The sequence below is a fragment of the Neovison vison genome, chromosome 3, assembly GCF_020171115.1.
Source record: "Neovison vison isolate M4711 chromosome 3, ASM_NN_V1, whole genome shotgun sequence".
Classification (NCBI taxonomy): domain Eukaryota; kingdom Metazoa; phylum Chordata; class Mammalia; order Carnivora; family Mustelidae; genus Neogale; species Neogale vison.
The window spans coordinates 112,891,789-112,902,244 of record NC_058093.1 but is presented as its reverse complement, the minus strand read 5'-3'; the positions used below and the strand labels follow the sequence as shown (position 1 = coordinate 112,902,244).

At 57.0% G+C, this 10,456-nt stretch overlaps 1 protein-coding gene across 1 annotated transcript in view; it reads left to right on the top strand.

The window, feature by feature from the left end:
- The first annotated feature begins 583 nt into the window (after nucleotides 1–583).
- HS6ST1 (heparan sulfate 6-O-sulfotransferase 1) overlaps nucleotides 584–10,456 on the top strand; it is a 44,104-nt gene continuing 34,231 nt past the window's right edge. Inside the window, exon 1 of the mRNA XM_044242733.1 lies at nucleotides 584–1,381. Within this exon, the coding sequence (XP_044098668.1) occupies nucleotides 855–1,381 (527 nt within the window). The 5' untranslated portion in view covers nucleotides 584–854. The remainder of the gene's footprint in view (nucleotides 1,382–10,456) is intronic.

Below are 10,456 nucleotides of genomic sequence, written 5' to 3'. Positions count from 1 at the left end.
ACCGATCGTGGGCGCGCGCCCCGAGCTCTGCGCCCCCAGCCCTCCCTTATCTTCCCGTCGCCCGGGCCCCACTGCCTCCAGGTCCCACCAATCGCAGCCCGGTCCTTTCGCATTTGGAACTCCAGAGCGCCCAGCGTGCAAGGTCAGTGGCTTTCCTCCGGAGAAGCGCGGAAAGGGGTTTTCCACCCGCAGCCGGGACTTCCGGGGGGAGAAGGACCCAGGTGCCAGGCGTGCCGGTTGCTGTGCGCCCCGCTCTAGCCCAGAAGGGCCGCCCGCACCCTTGTTCCCTAGTTCCCTAGTCGCTCCCCGCGACTCTCGGACAGGAAACGCTTCCCAGTCGGCGTCGGCCCTCCTCTGAGCGTTCCGGCCACCGCCACAGACCCGGATCCCAGAACCCGCGGAGGCCCCGCGAGCTCCAGGGGGCGGAGCCGAGGATCGGAGCGGGCGACAACGGCAAGAGGCGCCGCGGGGGCGGGCCGGGGGCGGGCCGGGGCGGGGCGGCGGCGGACTGCGGAGACGCGGCGGCGCGCGGGGCGGCGCAGAGCGTTCTCGGCGCTGCGCGGAGCAGGGTGGCCGGCACCGGGCCGCAGGGGGCGCGGGCCGGGGCCGGGGCCGGGGCCGGGACTGGAGCGGAGCCGGAACCGAGCCCGAGGTCGGGCCCGGGAAGCCGGAGCCGGGGCCGGGCGGAGAGCAGCCATGGCGCCGCGCAGGGCCGGGGCCCGTGCCGTTGCGGGCGGCCTGGGAGCCGAGTAACCGGGCCGGGCCGGAGCGCGGGCGGCGGCGGCGAAGGCAGCTGCGCCCGCGCCCCCCGCCCTCCCAGGCCCCGCGCCCCGCGCCGCCGGCGATGGTGACACATGCGGCGGCGGCGCGCCGGCGGCAGGACCATGGTTGAGCGCGCCAGCAAGTTCGTGCTGGTGGTGGCGGGCTCAGCGTGCTTCATGCTCATCCTGTACCAGTACGCGGGCCCGGGGTTGAGCCTGGGCGCGCCCGGCGGCCGCGCGCCGCCTGACGACCTGGACCTCTTCCCCACACCCGACCCTCACTACGAAAAGAAGTACTACTTCCCGGTGCGCGAGCTGGAGCGCTCGCTGCGGTTCGACATGAAGGGCGACGATGTGATTGTCTTCCTGCACATCCAGAAGACCGGTGGCACCACCTTCGGCCGCCACCTCGTGCAGAACGTGCGCCTCGAGGTGCCCTGCGACTGCCGGCCCGGCCAGAAGAAGTGCACCTGCTACCGACCCAACCGCCGCGAGACCTGGCTCTTCTCCCGCTTTTCTACGGGTTGGAGCTGCGGGCTGCACGCCGACTGGACCGAGCTCACCAACTGCGTGCCCGGCGTGCTGGACCGTCGCGACCCCGCCGCGTTGCGCACGCCCAGGTGAGCGCCCGGAGCGACGGGGTCCCAGCTGGCGCCGGCTGCCCCGGAACCGTGCCCCCGCTGGGCTGCCCTGGGCCCGCTCTACGTTCCTTGCCCTCCCTGCCCTCATCTCCTTTTTTCTTGGGGCCCCCACTCGCCGCAACCTCTCTGGACCCCCTGCCGACCTGCTGGGCGCCCGGAGCTTTCAGTTGATCTGCTGCGGCCCGTTGTCACCCTGCCCTCTATTTTCACTCTTTCCACCTCCTCACCTTTCAACTTCTCTCCTCCACCACCCTCGCCGCCCAGGTTTTGCAGTGCCTGAGCTTCCCTCGGGTTACAGCCCATTATCCTGGGGCTATCACTTGCCTTGTCCCATGGGCCAGTGTAAAATCTGGCCCGCCCCAGCTGTGGGTCCGGCTGGCCTGGTGTCGTCTGGCGGGAAAGTGGGTTCTGTGTCGCCCACCTGGAATGTTCACTTACCTTAGCCGCTTACGCACCCAGAGCGGAAGTGAGCGAAGTGAAGTGCCTCTCCCCCTGCACCTGTGAGCAACCCCCCGCCCCCATCCTGCCTGGAGAGGGCTGGAGAAGAGCTGACAGGGAAAGGGGTGGGCTCAGTCTGCCGGCGTGTGCAGGTAGAACAAAGGCCTGAGTGTGACTTGGGGCTGGGGGCAGGGAGGAGGCAGTGCTGCCTGCCCTCACCAGTTGGGCCAGAACCGGTTGCAAGCTCTCTCTGAAAGAGAAGCAAAAGCAGACCGACTGCTAGATTGGGGGAGCTGAGTTGGTCAGAGGTACCTATTCAGTCACTTTCCTTGGCTGCCCCCCATTTCTGTGGAGGTTGGAGTTCCGGGCTGACCTGTGTCGGGGGCAGCTCTCCTGGGAAGCACTTTGTAACCACAACCTTTGTAATCACAACCAGAGGGCAGGCTGGGTTTCTAGAGCTTAAAATTGGACTCTTTATTCCTGTTCATATTGGTGCTTTGGGGCCTTTTCCCCATGATATCTGGGCTGGGAAGGGCCAGAAATGAGGTCTTCTTGCCTGTCTTTTGTTTATCTTCTCTATTTGTCTTAGGACTGCACTTACAGGCTGGGGGTGGGGGAGCTTCTGTGAACCGAGTAGGTGTGTTTGTTGGCACTCTTCTGGGTCAAGATGGGGCAGGGTCTCTGGTGTGTTTGGGGGATAAAGATTGAGAATCTGGCCAGTCCACAGTTAAGCGTGGTCCGTGGCATTGTTGTCCTGCTCAGTTCTTCAGTCCTCCTGTGGTCTGCCCAAACTGCCAGGAAATTAGGGCACTGGAGCTAGGGTCAGAGGACATCTTACTTTCTCTTGGCTGCCCCACCCCCTGCCCCCAGATGGCAGCTGCGAGCCTGTGAGGTGGTGTTACAGGTCTCTTAATTCTCCACTGGTAACAGATCTACCATTCCAAAGCCTTTAAAGTCTTGCTTCCTGTTCAGCGTTTGGTCTACTCTGCATGCATTTTCCTGATGTAGTGCCCACCTCCCACCCCTTTGTCCCCGTGGTCAGCCACTCCGTGCTGAGCCAGGGTCTGAGGTTTGCAGCTGCTGGCCCACCAAGACTGTAGTTCCCCAGAAGTGGGCACTGACCAACCCAAATAGGCCCAGGGGGGGCACCTCCCTGCCTACAGGAGTGGGGATGAGAGTAAGTACCATCTTGTTTGCCAGAGGGAATTAGCCTGGGAGAATCCCAGAGGTAACAGTGTGTGGAACTTGTTCAGGGGGCTGCCAAGACCAGGACACTCTTTCTGCGGTCTATCTCCTGAGGCTGTTTCCCTTTGTGTCACCAGAATGAAGGGCCCCTGACCTTCCTTTTCTGGAGTTTGTCCACCAGAGCAAGAGCCCAGCCACCCTTTCAGAGAAGAGTCGGGAGACCAAGTGCAGCAGAAAGGGCCCCCGTGTGTCGCACGAGGGAGGCCCAGCACCCACTCTTCAGGGTGGGCGTGTGTAGCAAGAATAGAAAATGCCTGCCTAGTCAGCCGGATGCCTCTTGCTATGGTGGGCTGCCAGCCCCTCTGCCTGGACGTTGCTGAGCTCAGCAGCATGCAGGCCAGGTGGAGGCAGGGTTTCCAGGGTCCTCAAAAGGCCCTCCCTCTCCTGTGCCATGAAGCAGGTGACAGAACTTCATCTGTGCTGTTCTCCCCCACTCCCTTCATTTCTGTTCCAGAGGCTAGGTAGATTGCTTTTTTGATGAGCTTCCCTGACAGGCAGGGTCATCTAGGCTTTGTGTGTTTATAAGCTCATCTGACTAAGGTTCACCTGCTGAGTGTTCCTATAGTCTGGGACTGGACCAGGGTGCTTTTGAAGATAGGGATACAGTTCTCCCACCTGCCCCAGGGACCCCACACCGCTCTGGACAAGTATTGTCAGTGCCGAGATTCCACGGGATGCCTGGTTTCAGGAGCCCCAGATGTCACCCTTGCCCTCCTCCCAGAAATCTATGGCTTGTTCTCTCTCATGGCCCTGTGAGTGCTGGAGTGACCACTTGGCTGGGTAACTGAGGAGAGGATGGGCCTGGCTCTGAGAGCCACTCTGACAGGTCCCTGGGGATCTGGGCTTAGGGTGAGGACCTTTCCTTCCTCCCTGCTCCTCAGGGCCAGGCATGTCGCAGGGCGTGAACAAATGTTCCCCTGCCATGAGGAGTGCTTCTAGAAACTGCACGAAGCCTCTCCCAATTCCTGGTGCTAGTGTCTGTGGTACTGGGGGGGCCTACGAGAGGCAGGCCCTATGACTTAATGGAGTGGGGCTTTCCATGGCTTCAGAACCTCCCCATCACACAGCATCAGCCTTGGGGGTTCTAGCTGGGCAGGTGTTGTGGTGACAAACTTCAAGGTGGGGAGATGTACCTTCCTGGAATACAGTTTGCAACTTCTAGCAGTGTTTAGTACTTCTCAGTTGAAAGAGAGAAAAAGGTGAGTGAGCAATGCATCAGTAGGTCCCTGTTATATGGCCTGTGTCCACTGAGGGGGCTGCCACACCTGCTCACATCAGCCAGTGTACTTGAAAGGCCTCCAAGAAGGACTGACTTTGCAGTAGTGAGGCTGCCCAGAGGCAGCTGGCAAGTGGCTGCCCAGGTGTTGTCAAGGATCACTTCAGTTAGTGTCTCTGCACCCCATGCTCTGTGTCATTTGGTAGAGTCATAATTGTTCTAATGGCCAGAATGTCTCTCCTTCCTCTTCTCATCTGCCTAAAGGGGACAGAAGAGGAGACACGGTTGAGGTCTAGCCTGGGTGGCCCTGGAAATTCCTGAAATTGTGTAGGCTTCATCTGGAGCCACCAGGAGCATTTGGGTCCCCAGTATGGCTTCCAGGTCACTTCCATGGGGTATTGGGCATAGCCAGACCCTCTACAGCAGGGCCCCCCAGGAGCTCCTGGTGGGTTGCCAGCATCTGTGATACTGCTGTGTGGGAGCTCTAGAATCAATGGCTTGTGCCCTCTTAGTGCCCAGCCTCATTTCTGGTCATGTACCCTCCACAATGCTGAGTTCCTCTGTGTTCCAGAAATCTGCCAGTGCTCTCAGCTCAGCCTTTGCTACCTTCTGCCCCAGCATGCTGTCCTCTCCCCCCACTCCTCTGCTGGCTTCTCTCCACCCTTCAGCCTCTGCTTCCCCTTCTTCCAGGAAGACTTCCCTGGCAGCATCCTGTTGCCTTAGATGCCCTTGGCCATCCTGGCATGTCCACAGCATCTGGCACTGGCCAGATGCGGAGTGGGTACTGCCCACGTGTTGGCACCAACTAGAATGTTCTTTTCCTGGCCCCACACCCTCTCCAGGAGCTGTGCCCCTCCATGAGTCCTCTAGTGAATGAGAATTAGAGTCAGCCTTGAGTGTAGTGCTGGTCCCAGAGGGGCTCAGGGGCCCCTTAGTGGGCTCAGCCAGGTTGAGCAGACTTAAGATTCAGGCATTTTTCTAACAGTTCTTTCTGTGGCACTCAACAATTTCCAACTTGCCTTCACAGTTACTCTCTCATACGTGATCAAGGGACAAGGCCTGCATTTGCCTACACTGGGGCAGATGCTACCTAGAGCACATGATTGGAACCCATGAATGGGGCCCAGCCACTTAAGGGACCTGGCTGGGTGTCACCATGGCCTGAACCATCCAGGGAAGCCTTGCTTGGAGATGAGGGGAATGTGAGGTCAAGGTGTTTAGAATTAGATTTTCATTCATAGCCAAAACAAAACACATCTTTTTTTTAGGCAAATGCATGAGAAGGCAAACTTTCAAATAGCTTACTGTCAAATAGCATTATGTTAAATGGTGCTCTGGCTTGTGAGGTTATCTGTGTAACTCATGTTTTCTTTAAAGCACTGAGGACTTGCAAGACCAGGGCTTCCTGTCCTTCTAGGCCCCTCACTTATAAAACCTGGAGCCATGCAGAGTGGGCTGGACCACTGTGCTGTAGTGGGCTAGCTCTGATCTGCAGACTGTCTGCTCCCGGGTCAGAGAGCCTTTCCAAGGGGGCCCAGCTCCTACCCCTGGGTTCTGTGAGGCCCCTCGTCTTTTTTTTTTCTTTCTCAGTTGGCAGAATGAGAGATTCAGCTGCTGTACTTGGGGAGTGGCAGGCGGTCACCGGAGGCCTGGCTTTGTCATCCTTAAAGGACTCTGAGTCTTTTTCTTTCACATCTCATTCTTTTGTTGTTGTTGTTGTTGTTGTTGTTGTTGTTGTAATTATGTGATAATTGGGAGGAAAACATAAAAGAGAAAAAAAAACTGTATTTCTCACACATAGTTTCTTGTTTTTTGTTTTTTTTTTACTATAATTGAAACCGTAATGTAAATTCCCCATAAATGTTGTTTTTTTCTTATTAAAAACTTAATATTTTAATAGCTGCAGATGACCCCCCCCCCTCTGGGTGCCTTGTTAGTTCTGCTGTGTTGTTGAACGTGCAGATTTCCCATTTCTGGCTCCTGTAAGTAATGCTGGAGTGAGTGTCCTCGTGTGTAAAGGTTTTCCGTAGCTCTGATTTTCTTTGTAAGCTCATAGGAGACGGATTTCTGAGTTGTAAGGTCTGAAGGTTCAAATACTGTCAGTGTTGAGTGTGAAGTTGCTTTTGGGAAAGTGTGCACCTTACCATATTGCCACATTTGGGTGCCCGTTTGGTATTGAACAGTGTTGTGGGTTTGAAAAGAATTTACTTTCTTAAATCAGCAAAATGTGTCTCTCTGTGGTTTTTATCCAGTAGTCCTGCTTGGTGCATTGGACCCTTAGAGGTGGTCTAAACCTCGGGGATTTGGAAGGAGCCATGCCCAGTCACCCCACATACGTGCTCATCTGCTTTTTGGCCCTGTGCAGAGCCAGGTGCAGCTCTGCCATTTGGGGCTGAAGGAGAGGGGTGCTGCGCTATGGGGACCCAAATTTGGGGAGGCCAGGGTACAGAAAGGAGGCTGGCTCTTGTCCCCCAAGCACTCAGTGGGTACTTGGGATGGGTCATCTCATTTGGCCTCACCACCCCAACAATGGAGCATATGATGATTGTCCCAATTTCCCACCTAAGGAAGTCTAGGCCCCAAAAATGTGGGTAACTTGCAGAGTCCCTCAACCTGGAGAGCTAGGAACTGACATTGAGATGTCTATCCCGAAGCCTGTTTGCCCCACCAGCCCTCTGCTGCACCAGGCCCCCCATGCCCAGCCAGGAAGACTGTCTGTGGCTGAGAACAATAGCCAACCATTCAGGCAGACCAGCCAGGTTCAGCACATGCAGCTTCCAAGGCTCTGGGCAGACACGGGCAATTTCACACGCAGACCCGTGTTGTCACTTTACTGGAAAACATCTGGCGGCCTTCGCCCGAGTAGCAGTGAGACAAGAATCAGGCACCATCCCCTTGGGTCTGGCAGGGTAGCTCGGCGGTGCTGCTGGCAGCCGTCTGTGTCAGTGCATAGGGCCTCCCTCACAGCCTGGCCAGTGCCCCCCGATGCCCTCCCATGTGATCCGCTTGTCCCCAGGGGTCCTGAGGGCCTGCAGCCACCAGCCCGCCACCTGGCCCTGGTGGAGGGGTTGTGTGATTCCCACCAGCACACAATTCAGCTGGTCTGTGGGAGGTTTGAAAAATGGGCAGGGCGCTCAGGCTCTCTCCTGAGAAGATGGTTTCTAAGTACTTCTCAGCAATTATTTATAACCACGTGGACCCTTCTTATTGGCAACCCTGCTCTCCTTTTCCTTGAGGCCTATACGTCGGCCTTACTTGCCAGCACTCACAGATGAGGAGATGTGTTTGCAGGTAGGTTTCTGTCTCTCCAGCCTCTTCCAGAACTCCACTGGCTCTTTTTCTTCCTGTTGAGTTTTTGCTCTCTGTTCAGGTTACCAGGGCCCCTGGGGTGAGGTGCTATCCCAGCTACAAAGATTCAGACAGAGGCCCAGGTGCTGGTGTCCAGGCCGCCCCTGAATGTAGGCCCATCACTTTCAGGCTGTGGGACCTGTAGTCCAATTTCTGTTTCCCCCACAAGGCTCCTGAGTGGCTGTGTCCCAAGTTCCTAGCTTGCAGGGCTGGTTATTCTGGAAGTGTGGCGTGTACATAGCCACACACCAGATAGTTAGCATGTTGATCCCAGGCTGCCCGCCATGGACACCTGTTAGAGGACATCAGGATCAGCTGGGAGGATGGTGGGCATAGGCTGTCCAGCCACTGAAGACCACACACGTGCTGCCCCAGCCTGGGCCTGGGGCCTGTTTTCCTTGATGGGGGAGCAGAAACCAGCTGGGGCAGCCCTTCTCTCCCACAGCCACCCGCAGCCTCTGACCAGGCTCTGGCCAGCTCTGGGAGCTAGGAGCTCTGCTTGGGCAGCACAGCCCCACAGGCCAGCCAGCAGCCCTTCCCTGCAGTGCTGTCTGCTTCCACCTCTCTGGAGGCTTCCTCCAGAGCGCATGGACCACTCTCAGGCCCCACCCCCACCGCAGCTGCTGGTCCTTCATTCACTTAGCCAACCATCCTGGGGCCTCTTTTCACCAGGGCTGCCTGTGGGGACTGACATCCCAAGTTCCACAGAAGCTCATGGGTCCTCTCTGTGTAGACGGGGCTCTGAGGCCCCAGTGTGGATGGAGACAGGTGGGACTCACTTTGGGTTCCTTCCACAGAGTCCAGGCAGCAACTCGGGGCCTTCACAAGGAACTAGAGGAGGAAAGGGGAGCCCCCTAGGCAGCCTGTTTCCCCATCTCAAAAATGGGGATATGGAGTTTGTCATTTGGTTCTCCAGAGGAACCAATGATTTGTTGTTCATCACCTCCGTGACTGCATAGTCCTTCCAGCCCCAGATTATGTTTGGGTCTTAAAGGAGCCCCTCTCTAACCCTCTAGAATTCTGCGATCCAAGTCATGGCCAGGAGTGGGGCCCAGGCCCTCGAGTGAAGGCGACTGTCAGTGGCTTGCCACAGCCCAGCATGAGGCTTGCTGTGGTGGCGGGCCAGAGGCTTCAGTGAGAGGCGGCCCCAAACAGCTGTGCATCTGGCCCAGCTCCGAGGGCCGCATGTGAGCAGCACAGCTGCCTCCATGTGTTTACACGAGGAACGTTTAAAAGGCCCAAATGGGGGGTAGAGAAGGGGTCACAGCAAATCAATAATTGTCTAGAAAGATGGTAACTAGAGAGATTAAAACCCTGCAGTTAATTGTTTATAAAGCTGTGGAGTTGAAGGAGGTCAGTGGCCAGGCAGGAGCAAGGGACCCTGGGTCTCTGGAGACTGCTGCGATGCACCAGGGTGTACACCTGAACTTCTGAGCCCTTGAGTCGCCCCAGCCTGGGACCCAGGTATGCCTGGAACTCTCTGAGCCCTGTTGCCCTTGCCTGCCTGGGCGTAGCAGGAGGCGTCAGACAAACCAGACCCCAGCAGGTAGCCAGATCCATAAGCTTCTCACTGCCCACCGAAGCTTGGAAGGACAAAGGCCATCCATGGGCAGCCTGGCAGCAAAGAAGCCAGTGGGAGGAAACAGCTCAAAGCCAGTGGGAGAGCAGGAAGAGCAGGTGGGCAGGGTGGACAGCAGAGCAAGGGTGGGGGCCCCAGGCTTGGAGCCGGACCAGCTGGGTCAAATCCTGGTTCTACCACTCTTCGAGCTCTGTGACCTCAGTTTTACCATCTGTAAAATGGGCATACTGACAGTGCCTGTCTCAGGGGAGTAGTTGGAATGTGCCTGGTGCTGGAGACTGTTTTACAAGAGGCCACAGTGCATCCCCTCTCTCAGAGGACAGGGAAGGGACCTTCAGGACCAGGTAGGCATTTGGAACCTGTGGTGGTCAGCTTGAGGGCCAGCAGGAGGCTTCCTTACAGCACTCGAAGTCTAGGTAGCTAGCTAGGGTCCCATCGTGTGGGACATCCACCAAGCATCACTGGCTTTCCAACATGACAACCTGAGATGTGAGACGTGCCAGTGCTTCAGCCATGGGGGTTTCCTGTTCACCCCGGGCAATGGCACTGGGGACCCACCCTGTTCCTTCCCATCAAGGGCTTTTCTGTGCTTCCTCCCTGGATATCAAGCAAGCCATCGGGCTGTGCTCTCCTTCCAACGGTCGCTGATGGGTGTGATGTGGCAGGCTCGTGTCTTCACTTGGTGGTGGCTGTGACCTGGGGCGCCAGTTCCTTTGTCCTCACTGCAGACTGGAAGGTTTAAAACAGGGATGCCAAGGCAGCCTACTGTGACTCCCCTCTGCCCCTTTGCCCCCCTCGCCACTGTCTGTGTTTCGTGGTTGTCAGCACCCTTTTGTATATTTTTCCTGCAGACATGTATCCCTTAAACAGCACCTAGCACTGTTTATGCACCTTTCAGAATCTGCATCAGACTGTACTTGACCTTGTGCAACTTGCTTTCTTCACTCAGCCTTGTTGTTGAGATTTATCCATGTTGGTCCATGACATGCATATTTAATTCATCGACTGCTGGATTTAACATCAAGTTTGTCTAGACACATCTCTTTTTTTCCCGTGCTTTGTTCCAAGAGCAGACAGGAGGAGTGTTTCACAAACCAGGTGGCAGTAGCCAGGCCTGGCCACCCCTCCTCTCATGTCCCTGGGAGTGGGCTGGAGGGCAGATGGTCCATGACGCCATGCCTGAGGTCTATCCCCCACACTGTGCCTGATGTGCCCCCACCATGTGGCC